The sequence below is a fragment of the Pristis pectinata genome, chromosome 1 (assembly GCF_009764475.1).
Source record: "Pristis pectinata isolate sPriPec2 chromosome 1, sPriPec2.1.pri, whole genome shotgun sequence".
Taxonomy (NCBI): Eukaryota; Metazoa; Chordata; class Chondrichthyes; order Rhinopristiformes; family Pristidae; genus Pristis; species Pristis pectinata.
The window spans coordinates 89,900,669-89,923,808 of record NC_067405.1 but is presented as its reverse complement, the minus strand read 5'-3'; the positions used below and the strand labels follow the sequence as shown (position 1 = coordinate 89,923,808).

General features: G+C 39.9%; 1 protein-coding gene across 8 annotated transcripts in view; it reads right to left on the bottom strand.

Moving 5' to 3' along the window:
- The window catches only part of pacs2 (phosphofurin acidic cluster sorting protein 2), a 181,329-nt gene that overhangs the window by 56,292 nt on the left and 101,897 nt on the right, over nucleotides 1-23,140 (bottom strand). For all 8 annotated transcript variants that reach the window (XM_052023706.1, XM_052023656.1, XM_052023674.1 and 5 more), the window contains exons 3-10: nucleotides 19,927-20,016; nucleotides 16,456-16,581; nucleotides 14,917-15,079; nucleotides 13,495-13,568; nucleotides 10,963-11,043; nucleotides 10,255-10,314; nucleotides 9,171-9,328; nucleotides 6,852-6,945 (exon numbers count right to left, since the gene is read on the bottom strand). In XM_052023706.1, the coding sequence (XP_051879666.1) occupies nucleotides 6,852-6,945; nucleotides 9,171-9,328; nucleotides 10,255-10,314; nucleotides 10,963-11,043; nucleotides 13,495-13,568; nucleotides 14,917-15,079; nucleotides 16,456-16,581; nucleotides 19,927-20,016 (846 nt within the window). The remainder of the gene's footprint in view (nucleotides 1-6,851; nucleotides 6,946-9,170; nucleotides 9,329-10,254; nucleotides 10,315-10,962; nucleotides 11,044-13,494; nucleotides 13,569-14,916; nucleotides 15,080-16,455; nucleotides 16,582-19,926; nucleotides 20,017-23,140) is intronic.

Here is a 23,140-nt window from a genome sequence, read left to right as displayed (position 1 = left end):
ATAATAAATACTTGAAAAGAGAGAAACTATAATGTAGTGTAATCGTCCAAAGTCTTCCACAGGAGTGTCAAGCATAGAAGGTCATGATACCATCTGGATTACCCTTTGAAACAGCTGCTACAGACTTGCTGGAATGAATAGTTACATTCTGTGCTATTCTGTTATTCTATGACATATGACACCAAAAGATGCCATTTATTTTATTCATTTATTGGACCTGGGCAATACTGACAAGAGTAACGTGGGTTACCAACTTCCATTAAAAAAGTGGCAATAAACAGCCTTGCTGAGCTGCTGTTGCCCATTCGATGAAGGCACTCTCACCGTGTTGCTGGATGAGGAGTTTCAACAGTCTAACCTGTGGTTTAAAGGAGAACGTGCAGGAACATTCCCATGCACCACCTACTCTTGTACCTCTGGGTAGTTCAGATTTCAAGTTTGAAAGGCACTGTCAGAAAAGCTTTGGCGAGTGCATTTTTGAATAATATTACTGGTTGTTCAACATCGGATGATTGCAGGAATTAAATCTAGCTCACTAGTTGCTTTTTGCAGATGCTGCTGTATTCATCACAAACACATCTGAAAAACTACAGATGATAAATACAATCATCTGAAGCATACGCCAAGTTCATCACGGCAGTGAGCATTAAAAACAGTCACCATGTCATAGGCACCAATATCCTTCCAAAATCTACATCAATATTGAAGCTTTGGACAACATGGAGCACTCCTGTCATCTCAGTTCAATACCTATCAGTTCACTTAACCTTAATAGGCAACTTCATGTGAATAATTAGACATTAGACATCCTTTTTCAGGTTTGACAATCTTACCACACTATTCCAAATTACAAGCAGCTAACTAAAAATGTAAAGACATCCATCAAGCTTGCGAAGTTGGGGGTCACATATTCCAAGCGGGAGCAGAAATTGAAGTTTCCACCCGAAATTTTACTTAAAATCCTTGAAACCATTTGGGACTAAGAATCACCAACATTAAGATACTGAGGAAACTGGCCCACATACTACACTGATGGTACAGGTGGAGCATGTGCCTCAAGACTGCATGCTGAAGGCTGTGCTTTGTGCACAATACCAAAACCTTCAGCAGTGCAAAGGAAAGGAAAAAAACTCTCATACTGCGAGAAGGCAAAACAAGTTCTCAAAGTTCAGAATACCCCTTGACAACTGCCCAGAACCACTGTTTGAAGCAGGCAGGTGAAGGCTAGCTCAATTGCCACAGAGAGCCAATACTCAGTCCACGCAAGCTAAGAAACTGAGTATTCTCCAACACCATTTGACAGGTGGATTGACAGCCACTGTGTGTCAACTCCTTACCAGTGTGTCATAGTCTTATCCAACACTGCTACCAAGCACCAATGAATGGTTGATTTTATGGCATTTTCTTTCACTTGTCAAGATGCTGGCCAGCCTTCTCTATGCAAATGCCGTTACCAATACAGTGCCATTGGTAAAGAGAATGAAGGTTTAGGATGATGCATGAGGTGCTAAGTAACCTGCTCTGGCTTGGACAGTGCTGAACATCTTGTGTTTTTAAAATGCAAGTGAAGAGTATCCTATCACACTGCCCATATGCACCTTGCAATGGTGAAAAGGTATCAGGAAGCGAGCCACTCATTACAAATACCCAGTATGGGACCTGACTTTGAGGCCACAATATCTGAGAGACTGGTTCAGTTAAATTCCTGGTTAACGGCGATGCCCAGGATGTTGATAACTGGGAACCCGCTGACAGTAACATCACTGAATGTCAAAGAGAGTTGGTTAGACTCTTACTTGTTGGTCATATTCATTGTCCATCACTTGTGTGATACGAATATAACTTGCAATTTATCAACCCAAATTGGATTGTTTTATTTTGAGGAATCAAAAATGGTATTTTTCAAACAGCAGCAAATATCCCCCTTTTGATCTCATCATGGAGGGAGGTCATTAACTAGTGAAGACTGGGCCTAGGGCTAAGATGGGCATCAGCATTCAACCAGAGATAATCTACCTTTGAAAATGCACGCTCATCTTTCTTCACCCCAGCTGTGACTCCTGACAAGGAGATATTTGCCCTCAAATCGCACTTTTAGTATGGCTTCTTGATATGAAGGACAGTCACTCCCAACCTGCCCATGTTTGAACCAAGACTAAAATAAGGTTTGCAGATAAGCTCAGCAATTTTTCCCACACTGTTGAGTAGTTAAGCCAGAATAACTCTGACAGAGGAAAGACCTTTTCTGGAGTACAAATCTTTTTGCAGTACAGTCAGGATCTGTATGTCCATAACCCTAGCTGTATCTATTGTTCTCTGCCATTTGTTTACACTATCAATTGAATCAAATTGGCTAAAGACTGGCTTCTTTGATAGTAAGCAACTCGGGAGGAAATGGTAGGATCTTTCATTCAGCATTTCCAGCTGAACATGGTTGTAAATGCTTCAGCCTCAGTGAGAGTAAGGATGTTCTTTGAGTCTCCTCTTTTTGTTAGATGCTTAACTCTCAACCACAGTTCACGTAAGGTGGGACAGGACTGCAGGGCTTAGATTTGATATACCAATTACAGGATCATCTAGCTGAGTTTACATGCTGCTATCATTATGCTGAAGCTTCACCATGAAGTCAGTCAGCTTTATCCTATATGCTGGTTCTTTTATCATGTGCTGCAAAACCTGTCCAGTAGTGATATCTGTTATGACTTGGCATGGTCAACCAGTTGAGGTGCTACTGAGCTTGTCTTGGAGATGGAATTTATAATCCCTTGCCCAGAGTGCATTCTGTCCCCGTGCCTCTCCCAAATTGTGTTAAGTATCGATCACAGATTTTGCAGATGAGCGAGGATCATATATGGTAATCAAGTGGTTTCCTGGTTCCAGACAGCATGAGGCTTTTCCAAGCCACTACCTATATGCCACTTTAAGACAAACCAACGAATGGTAATAATATCAATATAACAAGATCTGCTCAGGGAGAGTGATGGCAGGGGCTAAAATGTTGATGAAAAAAATGATTTTGTGACTATGATTATATCACCTCCTCCAGTTTAGATACTTGTCCCCAAAATACTCATAAGTAGGACTTTGCAAATTTGATTAAACTGGAACTACCTTTGCTGTGAGCAAATCAGACATGCAGATCAACGCCAAGTGTCACTGGTTTTATTCTTGTTGTGTTTGTGGAGTGGTTTGGTGCAAGCAACTGAGTTGCAAAGCCATTTCCGAGTTCTGTTAAGAGCAACGGTGACAATATTAATCCTCTTTGTTCGCACTACGTGATATCCTTCACACCAGCACCCGAGAGGCAACACATCCTTGGCTCTGACCGAAAGGGCAAAGTGCCTCACACCCCACTGATAAGGAATTACCTATTAATGCAGATTTGCATGATTCATTTCCCCATCTTTGTTAATCAGTTTGACCTACAGAACTGTGATTCTGCTTCTGTTGTCTTTGTGCAATTTCCATCATTATCACAGATATTCAGAACTAAAAAACCTGCTTACCAATCCAACACTCTCAATGAAATCCTGCTCTGCCTCCCGTTTCCACTCTCTGGATCAAGGGATGGTCAGGAATTTCTGATCAGCCACTGATGATTCCAATCACGCTTGCTTACATTGCACATTTATGCCAGAGAACTGTCAGAAATAGAGTATAAAATTTGTATGTAGGAATGGAGTAGGCCATCCAGCCTCTCAATTCAAATTGACCATAGCCAATCTGTTTCTGAGCTCTATCAACCCATAATGCTAATGTATTCCTCAATGTTTCATGACAAATTCTGACTTAGATTTGACTTTTTCCAATATCCTGTGTCAATATTCTTTCAAGGTTGAGTGTTCTAGATTTCTATTATCCTTTGTGTGAATAAGTGCTCTTGAAGTGCATGCCTAATTTGCAGTCCCACACCAGAGGAAATAGTAAAACACTTTCTGATTCCCCTGATAATTTATCTAACCCTAATGTTACCTCTATGGTCTTTGTTGTGAAATCTCAAATTTCAATAGTTTATTTTTCAATTTATCCGGGAGAAATAATAAACAAACTCAAAAGTCTGTGACGCCACTTCTCATGGGAAGCTGCAGAACAGACCATTAATAGCAACAGTTAAAGTTAGTTAATAGCAACATCTGGTGGCTGATCTGAAGTAGTGCAGGAGCATTGTCCACAATTGAAATGTGGCAGGCTCTTTTCAAGAATCTCACCACAATGGCACTACAACACAGAAACAAGCTATTTGGCCCTAATGATCAATGCTGATTCCTCTTTCTGTAGCCTTATCAGGGTTTCTCTTGCATCCGCTCTTCTATCTTCCTCAAATGCATCAATGCCATTGTCCTCAACTGTTCTTTGTGGTAAAACACTCCACATTCCTATGGTAAATAACTTCCTCTGAAATTCCTTAATGGATTTGTTCATGACTAGCTTGTACTTAACCTCTTTAGTTTCAGCTCATATACTTCTTTCTATCTTAAAGTCGTCATCTTATAGATCAACCTTCAACTCTATTTTGGTGAACCTGTTCAGTCTTTTTTTAACGTGCATCTGCTCAGCTTTCATGCCATGAGTCCTTTGAATCTACTCTAACTAATGTGGCATTGGATCACTGGAAATTCCATTGTTAAGTGGAACTACTGGAAATCTCTACTCACAAATAGCTTGATTTAATGAAGATAAAAGCCCACTCTCTGCACTCATACAATACAGAGGAATTTATTATTTGGGCTTCAACTGAGTTACCACAAGGAAAAACTTCATACCACCCACTTAATGCCCTTTTCTGCACTTCAGAGTTTGGATTAAGTAAAGACAAACTACAGTTCAAGTTACCAGCAAAATCCTTATACTCATCATTAAATTCTTCCATGGTCTGCTCCAACTATATGTCAACGCAGAACTCCATGATAAAAGTGAGATTCATTACATTACGTCAGCATTTTAGAAAGAACTAACCAATTTATTTCTACTGCTATTTCGCAAAAGTCTTACTAATTTGGGTATACATTGAAGTACCTTTGGAAAATTGCACTTGAATTTGCTCATAACTAAACAGGATATTACATGCACTGTAAGCTCTTTCAACATAATTTCTCCACCTCTCCATTCCACTGATAGCAAGTAATGTTGCCCAAGGTTCCCCAACCTTTGGAAACTTATTCCCAAATCGTTAAACCTTTCCCCTCTTTACAATCCATTTCAAGCTTCTAATTTTGCAGCCTCCTGCTCTTTTAATGGTATTCAATTCTACCAACCTGTAAATGCTGTCCTTCCAGATGATTGAGAGAACTGACAAGTAATATCAAAACAAATATCAATGACTGTTATGGATATATAAAAAGGAAGAGGTTAGCTATAAAGTGTTAAGATACCCTAAGGAGTGAGACTGGGGAATTAATAACAGGAAACAAGAAAATGGCAGATAAACTACATCAATTCTTTACTTCAATCTTCACATTGGAGAACACTACAAATAGTCCATAGATATGGGCTAGTTTCAAACAGTATGGAAGAACTTTTAACCACTATCACGAGGGTGAGGTATTGGGAAAACTAATGGGACTAAAGCTAGGTCCCAATGGCCTACATCCAAGGGTTTTAAAGGAAGCAGCTGAAGAGAAAGTGGAGCCATTGGTTGAACTTTTTTCAAAACTCACCAAGATCCAGAAAGGTACTAGTGGATTGGAAGATCACAAAGTTAACTCCATTGCTCGAAAAGGAAGGAATAAAAAGAAACAGATAACTACATGCTTGTTAGCTTAACATCTGTCGTTGGCAAAATGCTAGAGTCTATAATCAAGGAAGAAATAGTGAGTCATTTAGAGAAGCTTAATGTAATCAAACCGAGTCAACATGATTTCAAGAAAGGTAAATCACGTTTGACAAATTTGCAAGAATACTTCAAGGATAATAATCAAATTTGATAGATAAAACATGTAGATGTAGTGTATTTGGATTTTCGTAAGGCATCTGATGAGGTGCCACATAAACAGTTAGTGCGTAAGTCCCTGGTATTGAGGGAGGTATGTTAGTATGGATTGAAGACTGGTTATCACATAGAAGAGAGCCAGAATAAACAGGTCCTTTTCAGTCTGTAAGGATGCAGCTGGTGGAGTGCCCCAAGGATCAATACTTGGCCTTTACTTGGATCAATACTTTATGATTCATATTAATGACCTGGAGGAGGGGGTAAAGTGCAAAGTGTCCAAGTTTGCCGATGACACTAAAATAGGCGAGAAGGCATATTGCAATGAGGATATTTGGATTCTGCAATGGGATATAGAAAGGTTGACTGGAGTACACAGTATTGGTCCCATTATTTAACAATAGGATAAACTGCCATCAGAGGTAGCTCAAAAGAGATTCACTCGACTTATTTCTGGGATGAGAAGGTCATTCCAAGAGGAGCAGTTAAGGAAATTAAATTCACGTTCTTTGGAGTTTATAAGAATGAAGGGGTGATTTCACTGAAACAAATATTGACAGGGTAGATACTGATATGTTTCCACTTGTGGGAGAATCTCGAACAAGGGTTTATTGTAGAGGAAGTAGATTTTTGACAGATTAGGGAATTGGGGCCTATGGGGAACTGGCTCAGAAGAGGAGATAAGGCCCGGGGCAGATCAGCCATGATCACAATGAATGTCAGGGCAAGCTTGAGGGACTGAGTATCTTACAACTGTTCCTTTTTATGTTTTGTATGAAAGGAGTGTTGTAGAATCACAGGCTCTTTGAAGCAGCAAAAGCACTACTAACTCTTTTAAAACTTTACTTCAACTGAGAAAGCTTCTTGATTCAGTCAGGAGTATATTTCATGTTAATAGCTGATGTAATCAATGCTAGTTTCTTACAGGGCTGGGTGGCTCCCGTGTCTGGCTCCTCAAACTGTGGATGCTGCCAATTTCGGTTTGAGAGCTGGAATGCGACAAGCCTTCAAAGTAGGGTCTGCAAAACAACATTCACCATCAAAAAGGTCAGACAGAGCTAATGAGACATTTACAAGATAATATCAATAACTTGAGACAAAGCAAATATAAAATCATTCCATGCACCCTCAAAGTGATGATGTTTGAGGGATAAATACTTGCTAAGTGGGAAGAATTTCCTTGCCTTCTTCAGGGTATGACGCAGCACTTTTTTTTAAGCATCTGCTTGAACAGACAGACGTAGGAGGAGGAAATAGTAGGTCATTCAACCTCTTTAGGCTTCTCTGCCATTCAATACGATCATGGCTTATCTATTCTGCCCTTTGTTTCTCAATCACCACATCCCTTAATTCCCCCCGTGTACAAAAAACCATTGCTATCAGCCTTGGATACACTCAACAATGGCGCACTCACGGTCCTCCAGTAGAGAATTCATCTATCAAAGTACAGACATTTTTCCCAATCCTAGTTCTAAATGGTTCACCTATGTCCCTTAGTTCTAACTTCTCCAATCCAAGAAAACAGCCTTTCAGCACCCAAGGACTCTGACAGTACTGGATACCTGTGATAATACAGGGACGTCATTAGGCACCGAATCAGGCTCTGACCCTACGACCTTCTGATTCTGAAGACACAGGAGACTGCAGATGCTGGAATCTGGAGCAACAAAAAAAAATCTGCTCGAGGAACTCAGCAGGTCGAGTAGCATCTGTGGGAGGAAAGAAATAGTCGACGTTTCGGGCTAAAATCCTGCATCAGTCCTGAAGCAAGATTTCGACCCAAATTGTTGACCATTTATTTTTCCCCACGGATGCTGCTCAACCCACAGAGTTCCTCCAGCAGATTGTTTGTTGCTCCAAACTTCTGATTCTGCTCGACTTAAAGAGCACTGCTGAAGAATTATTGGTGCATTGACCTTTCACTTCTGGGATTCTGGTTCAAATCCAGCTTTGATTAATGGATAGAAGTTTCTTGCTCTGCTCTGGCACGAGTCCACATTTAGACCCCGGCTAGCCAACTAACCCCAATGGGGCCCAATCATGTGAGTTGGGGTCAAGTTGGTTTTGAAAAAATGTTGTAGAGAGTCAGTTTTGGGTTGGTTCCTCTTCAAATGTGCTCATAGGTTTGTGACATAGTTTAAAAGTTTGAGACTAATAACACCCATGGATGCACTCAATAACATGGTCATAGAGTTATATAGTACGGAAACAGGCCCTTCAGCCCAGTTCATCCATACTGACCAAGGAGTCTTCCTGAGGCAGTCCCATTTGCCTGCATTTGGCCCAAACCCCTCTAAACCTTTCCTCTCCATATACCTGTCCAAATATCTTTTACATATTGTAACTGTACCCACCTCTACCATCTCTTCTGGCAGCTCATTCCATAAACCCACCATCCTCGCTGTGGAAAAAATTTGCCCTGCACATCCCCTTTAAATTGTTCCCCTCTCACCCTAAACCTATGGCCTCTAGTTTTGACTCCCCTCCCAGGGAAAGAGACTGTGACAATCCATCTTTCCTACGCCCCTCACAGTTTTATAAACCTCCACCAGATCACCCCTTCAGCCTCCTTCACTGCAGGGACAACACTCCCAGCCTGCTCCTTGAGTAGAACATTCAATCATTAAGCAGAGCCTTGGGCCCTCATTGCTGATAAAGTGGGTGCATGCATCATTTGCAAGCCAGACGGATTTTTGGAGAGAGTCACGTATGATAACATGCACCCACTGATGTTTTCTCTGGAGTGGCTGAGGCTGAGGTGAGACCTGACAGAAGATTATGAGAGGCAAAGATACACAACCAGTATCTTTTTCTCAGGGTCAAAATGTCTACAAGGCATACATTTAAGGTGCAAGGGGGCAAGTTCTAAGGAGCTGTGCAAGGCAAGTTCTTTTTTATATAAACGTAGAGTGTTGGGTGCCTGGAATGCACTGCCAGGGGTAATAGTGGAGGCAAATATGATAGAGGCATTTAAAAGGCTCTTAGATAAGCACATAAATGGGCAGAGAATGAAAGGATATGGACAATGAGTAGGCAGAAGTGATTAGTTTAGTTAGGCATTTAATTATTAGTTCAACACAACATCATGGGCCAAAGGGCCTGTTCATGTTCTATACATATGTTCTAACAAGCACATTTAATACATTTTGCAATAAAGCTCTGAGTCAACTCAAATGAAGCAATGTTAGCTATAAAATCTGTAAGTGGCTTAAACACAACAGTATGAGGTAAGTGCCCTCCATACTTGAGCTTTGGTTTTGGAGTGCTGAGAACACTGTCATCGTCATCCATATCAGGGCCACTGTCACTAGGATTCTCCACATCCAAGCTATCGTACAGTAGATCCAAGTCCTCTTCTACTTCTTGCACGTTGTCTGTGGGATCCTGCTCCGAGTCAAGGACCTACAAGCAATTTGTACAATTTTTATTTCAGCCTTGCTTCAATACACAATTTATCTATCTCTTCCTTATGAAAGAAAGATTTCAAGAAAATATTTGACTGTACAACTCACAGTCTAACTGACTGGATAATTCAGCACATTAACTGCTTTTTATTAAAACAATGGTGTAATACAGGTAATTATTCAATATATAACCTAAGTTTGTCAATACAAATGTTAGAGGCCTTCTGGCAAAGATCCAATGAGTTTAGTTTACAAAGTAATAATAATAAATTGATCATGAAATTTCTCTAACCAGTTTTCAGCTTACATGGATACAAAGGAGTCAGAATTGAATTTTACCCTTATGAGTAAGGAAAGGCAAAAACCAACTAGAATTATGCAGAGATTGTCCTGAATTACTTGCATTTAACTTTCTGATTCCTAATCACACAGGGGATAGCTGGATTTTAGGGGCAAGGAGAGGGCTAGGTTCAGCTGTGATGGGATAACTTGCTGATTATCACAACAATGAATTGGGAGGGTAACAAAAAGATAACTAATATTTGTTGAATGGTATCCTGACAAGCAGTCAACAACTTCAAGGACAGAGAACTAGCAGAAAATTAGATAATTTTGAATCTGCCAATCTAAACCAAGGTTGTGAAAAAGGCCAGGGAAGCAAACTTACAACTCTAAGGTTACTGAAAATGGAGGGAAAGAATCAGGATTCTTAACTCGCACTCAATTATGAGTGACTGTTGCTATTTTGTATATGGGCATCAAAAGTGACAAAGATTGGACCTCTCCCTCTTGCCCCTGCAAATAGTTTAATAACCTTCACTGCTGTTGGAATACCTGCTTGATTGAGACATTATAGTAGGATTACTTTGTACTGTATCGATACCCTGCATCCACTAAAAATACAACCTCGTGAAAATTTCATACCTCATCTGAAACTTTGAACCTCCTTAGTAAGGCAACAACTTTCTGCTTGAAGTTCTGTTGCTGGAAAAAAAAATTAAGCTATTAGAACCACAATCACCTTCACCCCATTTCTCCACAACTCCCTACCACCTCCCCAAAAAGGATACATTCTTGAGCAATGCAAATTGAAAAAGTTGATATTCCACTAATTACAGTGAACTTGACGAGCACAGTGCTTGTTCACTGCCATGTTTGTCCTTATTAATTGGCAGGTTAGTCTAAAATTCTCTGCTCAATATTGGATAAAAGGCATTTCAAATAAACTCAAGATGGTCTTGATTGGTTTAAAATATGACAGCGACTTTAAAAATTAGTAATTTCGTTCCACTCCCACAAGAAAAGGTTGTTTTGGAGTCAGAAGTTATTCTGGAGTAATTGTAGAGAGTTTCATTCTTTATAGAATGCACAATGCTTACTTCAAGTGCTTTGTAGAGCAATGAGGAGGAAGATCTTTCTCACATGTAACTGATCTTGTACACATTTTCTTTTGGGAATTATATTTAGTTTATTTGTAATTGATCTCAAGAGGAAGCATGGATAGATTTTGTCAGTCATCAGCACTGTATCACCCTTGCATGTAAATAGACACATGGGGCAAGATGCATGGACATATGTACATGCAGTCATATCAACGTTTTAATATGTTAGGAGGAATTAAACCAAACAAACCCTTGTAATTGAGGTTGTTCTCACGATTGTCCTCCTCTGCTTTTTTGGCTTACCCATATCATATTCATCATCATCCATATCCTGGAAAGAAATCAATGGTGTTAGACATGTTACATTGGGAATTATTCCATAGGAAGCACCACTTTGCTTTCCCCTTTCAAAAGTTTCACTGTTAGCCCATCAATGTTCTAGCTGGGATGAAGAACAACAAATTCAGCTCAAAAGCACTGTGAAATACACATACACATGTAATAAGGTGAAATGCAGTGAAACTCATCCAAACTTTTCCTTATATACTGTTGGGTTTAATTAAACTTGCGTATCCTCTGATAAATTCTGGAATTACTTCAGGACTATGGAGAAAGACTGGGACAGAAGACTAGTTGGATAAATCCTTCAAAGAGCTAGCCCAGGGTATGTGTTGAATGGTTCTTTAGGCATTATGAGCTTCTACGATCAAGGTGAGGAATATCAGCACTGGGAACAAAACAAATTTCCCACATTCATACAGGGCTGGCATCAAATATTTCCTGAATGTGTAAAGGATGCATTGGAATATTCCACCACTGCAAAAATCACGAACCCATCTCCTTTTTTAATAAGAAAAACTTTCCAGTCCTATTTAAAACTGTTTACTTGGCGAATAGTTACGTTAATCATCTGCTTAGAAAATTAGAATGTATTGTGGAACAAATCAAGCAACAGATCAGATCATAACAATGAAATTTCACATTCAGTTTGATAGTGAGAAATGTAGGTCTGAAATTAGTATCTTAAACTTAAATGAAGGCAATTATAGAGGTTTGAAGGCAGTGTTAGCAAAAGTGGACTGTGAAGATAGATTAAGAGGTTAAACAATAGACAAACAGTGGGAGACGTGCATGAAGATTTTACATAATTCTCAACAAATTTATATTTCACTCAGAAGTAAAAGACTCGACGAGAAGAACCATTGAATCTAAGGAAGGTTCAAATTAAAAACAACAAAATATTACGAAGATTAATAGGCCAGAAGATTGGGAAAATTCTAGAAATTGGCAAGGGATTACACATAATAAAAAGAGACAACATAACAAGATACAATAATGACTAAGAGTTTCTACAAATACACAAAAAGTAAAAGAGTAGCCAAGGTAAACTTTGGTCACAGAGAACTAAATTGGTGAATTAATAATTGGAAAAAAAAGGAAAGACAGGGATTTGGAACAAATATTTTGATACTGTCTTCACAGATAAAGACACCAAAAGAATCCCAATAACAGTAGAAGATCAAGGGCAAAAGGAAAGGAGCAAGGAACACAAAACAATCATTATCAGTGGAGAAAAGGTACTAGCAAACTAAAAGGATTTAAAACTGAAAACATCCTGAACCTGGTAATTTGCTTCTGAGAGTCTGAAAATAAATGGCTGCAGAAAAACTGGTTGCGACCTTCCAAAGTTTCCAAGATTCCGTAAAAGTCTCAGTGCATTGGTAAACAGCAAATGCAATTCCCCAGTTCCAGAATCGAGGTGGGGTGGGGGCAGAGGTGCAGGTGGAGGGGAGAGACAGAAAATAGGAAACTATGGGCTAGTTAGTCTGACATGTGTCACCTGGGAAATGCTGGAACCTATAAAAAGGAAGTCGAGGCAGTCCTACAACCATGCTAATAAGAGAAAACAGTCAGGATAAATGGATCATTTTCAAGTTGCCAAATTGTTACTGCAGGGATCAGCACTGGGGCCTCAATTATTAAAAAATCTATTTTAATGGTAGGACCAAGAGCTTTGTAGTAATACTTGCTGAGAATTCAATGACAGCAGGGAAAGCAACTTCTGAGGAGGACACAGAATCTGCAATGAGATCTAAATACGTTAAGCAAGTGGGCAAACATTTGGCAGATGGTTTATAATATGGGAAATGACATTAGTAGGAAGAAAAGCAGATCACCTTTAGTGAAGGGAGACTGCCCAAGACTGGGTATCTTTGTATATGAAGCACACACAGCTCAAAATTAGGAAGGCCAATTGCAAGATGAGTGTACAAGCAGGAACTGTACTGAGCATTGGCGAGACCATGCCTGGAGCATACTACATGGTTTTGGTCTCCTTATTTAAGGATAGCTATACTTCCATTGGAGATTGTTCAGAAGTTGAACCAAGTTGTTTCTTGGAATGAGGCACTAAGTTCGGTTGAGTAGGGTGGATCTATATTCATTCTAGCTTAAAATGAGAGGATGAACAAAAGATTTTGAAGTGTCTTTCCAGGGAAGATGCTAAGGATGTGGTTCCTCATACAGGGAAACAAACAGCTACAGTTTTAGAATAAGGGGCTGCTCACTTAAGATGGAGATAAGAAGGAATTTCTTCCCAGAGAGTCATGAATCTTTAGAATTCTCTACTAGCATATATTCATGGCTGACAAACATATTTTTAGTCTTTAGGGGAACTTAGGGATGTGGGGGGGGGGAACAAGCAGCAAAATGGAGATGTCTGTTGTGGACACAAACTGAGACACATGCAGAAACATTTGAGGTTATTTCTAGTGTTACATACTTGTCCTTGGACTGCATCATCACTGGCTTCCTGTTCAGAAGAAAAACTTTCATATTCTTCCTCTGAGTAGTTATCTGTGAAGTAACAAATGTCAAATTGTAAATTTGTCTCGGCCATACAAAACAGAACTTTCATTGCTAGAAGCAGATCAAAATAATAAATCAAGTTTTCTGTGAAATATCTGTGGTTTACCTCAAGTTGAAGTTGCCATGGTAAAACAGCACAGGTAATCAGGGATTTACTTGGATTTTATTAAATTCTAAGCGTGATGTAGGGAAATGGTTTTAAGGCCCTAACAGCCACATTCATGCTTAAAATAACATAACTAATTTTATTAAATTGCTTGCTGGTGATTGGATCAGTAAATGTACCAAACTCTTCAATTATAAAGTGGCCCCTGATGATTTAAGACAGGATATATGGTAAGTGTGGCATACCTGGGTGCAACAGGTGATTTTGGACATGGCTCCAAAGCTCACATCCACAAAGGATTACATTATTTTACCTCTAGATCTGTTCTAGATTAGTTGAAAGAAACCAATGGCCATAATTAGTCAACAACTCCAACATCCTTCAGATGGCAGAAGGATGAACAGTGGTCTTTTCCATTCAGCAATTCCCATGACCTCAGATTGAGCTTATTTAGCCAGTGTGGCAGAGGTAATGCCTCGAGTTTGGTGGAAGCTGGGACAACAGAAGGAAGAACGTCAGTGTGTTGAGAGCTGCAATCCAAGCCTGTGATCGTTACTGGCAAGTGCAGAACTGTTAATATCTACAGTTGATTCTCACAAAATTGAGGAGCAAGGGCAAGGTTCTGGAAAGCAGCTACATATGTAACTTAATATGATCAGCACTTTGAGTAAAGGAGAAAATCAGCACTGGGGGAGAAAAAAAAGAGTATGAGAATCTTTTACATGGAAGGATATACACTGAACAAGAACTGAAAATAAAAACTACACAGCTTTGAGAAGAAGCTATACAGCTATGTTGTTTATATACTCTGTCCACTTGTTACTTCCTCGGGTGCTCTGGTTTCCTACCACATCCCAAAGACATGCTGATTGCTAAGTTAATAGGATGTTGTCAATTATCCCTAGTGTAGATGGGTGGTGGGAGAATTGGGTGTGAGGCGGGAGGGGGTTAATGGGTTTGTGAGAGAGAAGAGGTCACAAGGAAATAAGTGGGGGAAAACTGGATTGCTCTAAGAACCAGCATAGAGTTGATAGAGTGAATGACTCTTTCTCGTCACAAGTAAAAACACTAAATAAACTCAGTGTACCTTTCTGAATTAAGACAGTTCCCTTGTTAATAAATGTGAACACATGTCTCAATTGAATATCTGTACTGATTATTGGGATAAATGGAATTTCTTTTTCAATATACATGTTCTTACAAAATAACTTATGATGCATCCCATCCCACCTGTCGATTTTATTTTTTGACCAGGTTGCATTGCACTGTCCTCATGGTCAATTGGCTGGCTAGACAATGCAAAGATCCAAATTTCAGCCACTTTTATTGCAGCTTGCTTTAGGTTACTCAGCAGAGTGAGGACCTGGCCACCTTCTGTTGGATGCTGCATTACCTGTGTTACAAAAAAAAGTAACTATATTTAGTACTTGCAAATGTTGTTTCTACTCGTTCTCTTTTTGTCAGTTAACCAGAATTCCAGAGAGCTCCCCCTGCTCTTCATATGCAATGTAATATTTAGCATCCACATTTAACTATTAATGCTTCTCTTTGCTCAGATGCGGCCTGTCCTGCTGAGTTTTTCCAGCATTTTTTGTTTTTATTTCATATTTTCAATGCCTGCGGTTTGTTTTTATTTTCATTAACTTTTTTAGCCATGGTACATTGTGGATCAGTTGGTAGCATTTTCACCTTCATCTAAGATTGTGGGTGGCAGTCCTACTTTAAGCATTTGAGCATAAAAATGTGTGCTGAGAATCCAGAGCAGTGCTTAGTAAGTGCTGCATTGCTAGTGGACCATCTGTTAAACCAAGTCCTTTTAATTTCTTTCAAGTGGGTATAAGGGATTCCAAGACTCCATCGCAATGAAGAGCAGAGGAGCTCCCCTCATGTTTGAAGGACAAATATTGACCAATACCACATTACTAGAATAGATTAGGTGGTCTTTATTACCCTGTTGTTGGCAGGAGCTGGCTATAGGTAAGACGGTTGCTGTGTTTCCTACATTACAACAGCATTTACATTTTAATAAAAACTCAGTGGCTTTGGAACCCGCTGAAAGCAATGTGAAATGTGCAACATAAATGCAAGTTTTGCTTTTAATGACCTAAAGCATTGTGGATCTCTCTGTGTGAAGTTTGCATGTTCTCTCCATGACCACGTGGGTTTCCTCATCCCAAGCCTCATGCCTAGGGCGGCACGGTAGCGTAGCGGTTAGCGCGACGCTACTACAGCACCAGCGATCGGGGTTCGATTCCCGTCACTGTCTGTAAGGAGTTTGTACATTCTCCCGTGTCTGTGTGGGCTTCCTCCGGGTGCTCCGGTTTCCTCCCACATTCCAAAGACATATGGGTAGGTTAATATGGGTTTAAAATGGGCGGCGCGGACCCATTGGGCCGGAAGGGCCTGTTACCACGCTGTAAATAAAATTTCTTAAAAAATTCAGAAGACATGCAAGTCGGTAGGTTAAATGACTAGTGTTTTTTGTTCCTAGTGTGTTGGTGAGTGGTAAAACTGGACGGTTGTTGATGGGAATGTGGGGACAATAAAATAGCATTGGAGTAGGATCAGTGTAAATGGGTGGCTGATGATCGGCACGGACCTGGTGGGTAAAGGAGCCTGTTTCCATGCAGTACATCTCCATGACTGTAATTCTGATTTTTTGCAGCAGATGCCATGAATTATACCATTATATAAAGTCAAGTTACTCCGAGTATCCCAGAATAGAACAGTGACAAAGGCAGACAGTTTGATTCTTTATCTTTGTCTCACCTCAGCCATGTTAATGGAACCGACTGCCAGAGTCTTGTATCCCAAAATGGTCCGGTTCTTGTACCGCTTTCGTCTCTGAAGCATGATTTGCAGTTTGTTGCCCTCCCTTTTGAGAAAATGTGGGTACTGTTGCGGGAAAAAAAAAGTTGTCCATTAAGCAAAGCAGTTTAAATGCTGGTTGCTGGCCACTGAGCTTGTAACAACAGAGAAACTCCCAGGCTGCGGAAAGCTGTGCAGCCAAACAAAAGAAGGGAAGAGAGCAGCTTCCATCACCTTCCAACAGCGATGAGGCAGTGTGAAGGATCCAGGGAGTCTTTCAACGGATCCTGCCTGTGCCTAGCATTAGCCCAACTCACTGTACTGGCCCGGGTGCAGCCCCAAGCCCCAGCTCTCAGTCACATCACTCACCCCTGTTCAACTAACAAAAGCTCTCATAGGTAGCTTCTCCACATTGAGTGATTTCATTGCTGAGGACCTCCAGTTGAGGACAGGGATTCACCACAGGTTCCTGGCCCACATGCATCTAGCAGAAGGGCAAGAAGGGTTTCACACCAGAATCCCAGCATATCATTGCACAACCCTAAATGGACATTTTATTTAAAATACAGGGTGTTAAGTACCTGAACGTGTTTGAACTGGAGAACAAAAGAAATCAGTGCAATGGCGTTTTGGGTTTCATAAATTTGAATAAATCACAACAGCAATGAAGTCACAATAACCTTCATAAGACAATTATTAAGTCATAGACTGATTTTTGCTATTGTCAATTTTGGCCTTGCTCAATACCAACAGCACACTAGTAACAGTGATAATTATTTGATGCACATGAGAATTACATTACAGCATTTAAGCAGCAGCCTATGAACAATAATTTTCAAGCCTTGGGTAAAAAATGTATGACTGGCTCATGCTATTCCTGATGCATCACATTCATCACCTTTTGGTGTTCTCTTTTCAATCTTCTGCAAGATTCTCACTCTCTCCTACTTTCCCACCCTTTCACAATTCCACTAATCATCACCTGCCTTCTTTATTCATTGTACATTCATGTGCCATGTTATGCAATCTTTATGCCATTCCAAATATTAGCCACCTCTTTTGACCAGCAATCGACCAAAACAGCATTTCTTATTGGCCACTCAAAGCATTTAACCCCATCAATGCAGACCTCAACAAATAAATTACTAGATCTGTGTTTCCTTAACCGTTACTGTTTTGGGCACTCCATTAATAGACAGTACATTAAAGCCCTGCAGGGCACACGGTATAGATCCACCAGTGTGATGTTCCAAATGGAAATCCACAAAAGGAGGATTCAAGGAAAGTCAAGGGGAAATTTTTATTTAAGTTTCTAAATCTATGAAAGGGGTTAACTGAGTTTAAGGATTGTAAGGTGTGACAATCAGTGATTCAGTGTGGGAGGAAAGAGGTGGCATTTTCATCAATTTAAAATGGAGAAAGAAAATAAGCAGAAGCTGCTGCTATAATACCCACAAGGATTGAGATTGAGGAGCAGCCACTGAATCGTACAGGGTAAATAAATATTCAAAAGAGAGAAAGATATGGAGCTATGGGCAGGCAGCTGAGTGGTAGAGTTTTGCTGCAACATAAAACCAGAACAAATGTCACATGCTGAAAAGCACATTTCTGCGCCAGAGACATGATATTTCCCTCCCATTTGCACCTTATCCGCTCATTTAAAAAAAGTGAAATTGTGTGGGATTAAAATCCACGATCAGCATCACTGATCTAACTAGCAGAATACCTGATTTGTACTGAAACATCTTGCAACATATCCAGAGAGTGAATACAGAGCTGCTGAGTATGCCAACTTGAAATTAAAATTCCTCTCAAAGCAGTGACTCTGCAGAACAGACGGATATGATGCACCTGCAGCGTATAATCTGCATTTTACAAACAACATAAAGGATAGCTCTAGGTGGTGTTACATGTCACATTGTACCAGTACTGGCTCTATGAAAGCGCTGTTCAATTAGTCCCATTCCCCTCTTTCCCTGCTGCTTTGCATTTTTACTCTTTTTCTAGTATTTATCCAATTTCCATTTGAATCTGCTACCATCATCATTGTGCCAGGTCACAACTCACAACAATGGACCTGAAACACTAACTTTATTTCTCTCTCCACAGATGCTGCCTGGCCTGTTGAACATTTCCAGTATTTTCTGTTTAATTTCAGATTTCCAGTATTTTGGACTCCTTTCTTCCAACCTACTCAGTCTTCCCACTCTCCACCTTTCATTTTTTGCCATTAATTTTATATCTGTATCCTCTGCTAACTGAACTACCTGCGAGCGTGAACTGTACATCTACTCTACTGAAGCCCCTCAATGGTTCTAGAAAGCATAATGACAAGTGTCAGATTGTTAATGCCAGCAAGATGTATATAAGCAAAGGCAAAGTGAAAATTAAAATGAGATGAAAAGGGACCATATGAGAAACAATTATTTGCCAATAGGAGTCCAGAGCATTTTAAAGGCATATAAATAGTAAAAGGCTAGAAGATAGAAGAGTGGGGCCTATCAAGGACAAAATGGATACTTGCACATGGATTCTGAAGGCACAGTGAAGGTACTAAATGAGTAAAGGAGATACAAGCAACTACAGATGCTGGAATCTGGAGCAAAAAATAAAATGCTGGAAGAACTCAACATCTGTAGAGGCAAAGGGATGGTTGACATTTCGGGTTGAGACCCTGCATCAGGACTTGGCGATAGCAGGAACCGGATAAGGGTGGGATGATGGACAGATGGAACAAGTTGGGGGAGGGATGATGACGACTTTAGTTAATGTGGAGGGGGGGGGGGGGGAGGAGGGTGATGGCAAAGGTGAACAAAGGGAGAGACTGGGTGGACTGGTGCGAATGGAAAAGGAACAAAGGTAGTGGGTTACCTTAAATTGGAAAATTTAATGTTCATGCCACTGGGCTGTAGACTACCCAAACAGAATACAAGGTGCTGTTCTAGTTTGCGTTTGGCCTCACCATGGAAGTGGAAAAGGCAGAGGACAGACAGATCGGTGTGGGAATGGGAAGGAGAGTTAAAATGACATGCAACTGAAAGCTCAAGATGGCAGAGTGCAGGTGTTCTGTAAAACGGTCGCCCAATCTACACTGGTTCTTGCAGTTGTAGAGGAAGCCACATCGCGAACACCAAATGCCACAAACCAGGTTGGAAAAGGTGTGTGTGAATCTTTGCCTCAGAGTTTTTGTACTGAATAAGTAAATGCGTATACCTTCATCTTTGTGTACATAATACGATAAACAACCATGCATTCAGATGCAAGATATTTCTGGATCATTGAGCCAAGGTGAATTTATGGCTTTCGTGTAGCTGATATGGAAAGGTAATTTATACCATCAGGGATAAGCATTGTATGAAACATCAGCTTGGCATCTTCCAGTAAAATGTTTTCTGAAATAAAAAAAATGACACAAGCAAATGAATCAGATACCTGCAGTGAGAAGGTTAGTGCGAGGTCAGTCTCCACCAGACCACAAGGCGGCAGTATAATCTCATGCGATCTCAAGATTCTTTTTGAACCCTGTGTACAAGATATTGGATACTAAAATTAACAATTTGATAAAACACTTTTCAAAGCTGTACAATATTGGAAATTCTTGAAATAAATATTTTTATCCAAATACGATCACAAGTTTACATTTCCACATCCCCATTCTCAGTACTTTTTAAAAACACAATTCTTTTTAATGCATACCAAACCATACTATCTATCTATTGTTAAACTGTTGTAACTGGGCAGCAAGTCCTCAGTGTGTACTCTGCCAGTCCTATAGGCTGGGCTTAATAGTAGGCACAGAAAGACATTGTTGAGATCTTCACTAAAAAAAACTGACCTCAGAATGGGCACAATGTCTCCCCCATCCCACCTCCCCCTCAGAATGGACATGGTGAGCCAAAGCTGGTACAGATCCACATTAAGAGGAAACTAACTGAAAACACCTAGAGCAAGAAGAGCCAAATGGAGTAGGGAATCTAAAGCAAGGATCACCAACGGTATGAAAATAAGAAAAAAAAACAGGAGTAACACCATTCAGCCCTTCATGCTTGCTCAGCCATTCAAGTTAAAAGCTCATCTCTTACCTCAGTACCAGTTACCAGCACTAACCCGCTATCCACTGATTCCCTTAATTTCTAAAGCTCTAAGTTAAATATGCTCAATGACTGAGCCTCCACAGCTCTCTTGGGTACAGAATTCACAAAATTCACCACCCTCTATATGAAGAAATTTCTTCTCATCTAGCACGAATAGCCAACCATTGCTTTGGGACTGTAACTCCTGGTTCTAGACATCTCTGCTGGGAGAAACATGACCCATGCATCTACTCTGTAAGCCACATAAAAATCTTGTATTTCAATGAGACCACCTCATTAACCACTAGACAGTAGCCATTAAAATTTAAATTTATTAAGACGCAAGAATAAATTCAAGTCAATTAAAGCCTTTATAATCTTAAAAGGAAATAACTGCAGATGCTAGAAATCTGAAATAAAAACAAAAAATGCTGGAAATACTCAGCAGGTCAAGCAGCATCTGGGGAGACAGAAAAACAGTTATCATTTCCTGTCGATGAGCTGTATTCTGACGAAAGGATACCAACTTGAAACATTAACACATTTTCTGTTTCTTATTGCAGGAATAACTTTTCTGCATGCTACAACCAAACATGATACCATGTAAAGTGTCTTAAGTATACTGATACACCATGGGAGTATCACATTTGGAACTCTCTTCCTAGAAAGGATGGTGGAAGCAGAATCTTTAAATATATTTGAGGCAGAGGTAGATTGATTATTGATAAGCAAGGTAAAAGATATTGAGGGTTGCAAGGAACGTGGAATTGAAGTTACAATTTGAGCAGCCGTGTTGTAATTAAATGGTGTTGGAGGTTCAGAGAGCCAAGTGGCACATTCCTGCTCCTAATGTTCATATGATACAGGGTCTGGGGTCTGTAAGGAAAGTGGCACTGTAAAAGATCAGCAATGATCTAATTTCATGAGGACCAGTCTCAAAAAACCTACTTTTGCTTTTAATTCTTATATTCTCATGTAACGTCATGGTACATTATAATGTACTATCCCATGGTATTATGTATTGTGTGCAGGAGTGTCATGTTTAGTAATAATAGTAGGTTACTGCCCTATATTTAGATACTCTACATTGCATGTTAATAGATGTAACAAACTTCTGTACAACTTGAAACAGGTCTTACTGCTCATAATGTGTATATACACAATGCAAACCATTAATTATAACTCCTTCAGACCACAATTACCTATTGTGCATAAATATTTTTACACACATAGCACAATAGAAAGTCAGGAAAAACTCTGTTTGCAAAGTCTTATGCTGATTTAAAAGAGAAGCACGATCAATCATTGGCTGTAGTCCTCACTAGTTGCTGATAATCATCAGCAAACCAAAGATAAATTGTACCATCCACTCCCCCATCATTCTACACCTTGACAACCCTTCTTACTCCTCTAGTTCTCAAAAGTTCCCTGATCTTAGATATCTTGTATTCATATTATGATTTTCTGCTTCAGGGACACTGCATTTGAAAATCTGCAGTCGGAGAATATTTTAAATACTTTCTAATGGTAGGGAATATGGAGTTTCCCAATAATCCTTCTGGATATGCAACAACAAAGCAGATGTGGAAAATTCCAACACTTGCTTCCCTATGGTTTCTATTCATGTCAGTATCTCAACTTATGTTCATCTGCAGGTTTCAAAGGCACATTTCTCCAGGGCATGTGGTCTAAATCTGGATCAGCAATGATGAGTAGAGTTGAACAGTTTATTGTCAAGGCTGTTGCGAGCTGAGGAAATGACTCAAATGCTGGGATGGAACATGAGAGTGTGAGCTGGAGAGTGATTAAGACAGAAAAAAAAAATCTTATTATGCCACTAACATCAGGGGGTTTACAGGAAGAGCTGTCCCACACACTAGTCAAGAAACAGCCTGACATGCCTGTTCTCATATCTTTCAGGCAATGTCACAGTCTCCTCCATCATAAATTAGCAGCACCCCTAGCTAAGCTGTTCGCCACTTTACAAGACTAGAACCTATGCAACAATATGAAAAATTGGTCACCTATCCCCGGACCACAAAATAAGGATAAATCCAAATCCCAATAATTACTGTCAGATCTACTCTCAAATGAAGCATAGAAGGCATCATCTATCAAAAGACACTCACGGAACGATAACTTGCACACCACTGCTCAGTTTGGGTTTCTCTAGGGCCATTACTGTAGGTTAATTGGCTACTGCAAATGAACTGTTAACGTAGGCTAATAGCTAAAAGAATGAAAGGGGAGTTGAATGGGCATGTATGAGAGAGAACAGGTTGCAAGGGTCCAAGGAAATCATAGGATTAGTCTTCTGAGAGTTGGCACGGACCCAATGGGCTGAATGGCCTTCTTCTGTTAATAAAGGATGTCACTTTGCCAATCAGTATCTATAAACATAACAGTTTAAGATGAATTCTAGAGGGCACAACCAAAGCACAAATGAGCAAATCAGATAAAAACTTAGCCAATGATAGCAGCTCTGATTGGCACTGGAGGATTTTAAACAGGAATTTCTGGAGCTCTTAAGACTTGTCACTGACCTATGATGATCCAGCTGTGATTATCTAGTT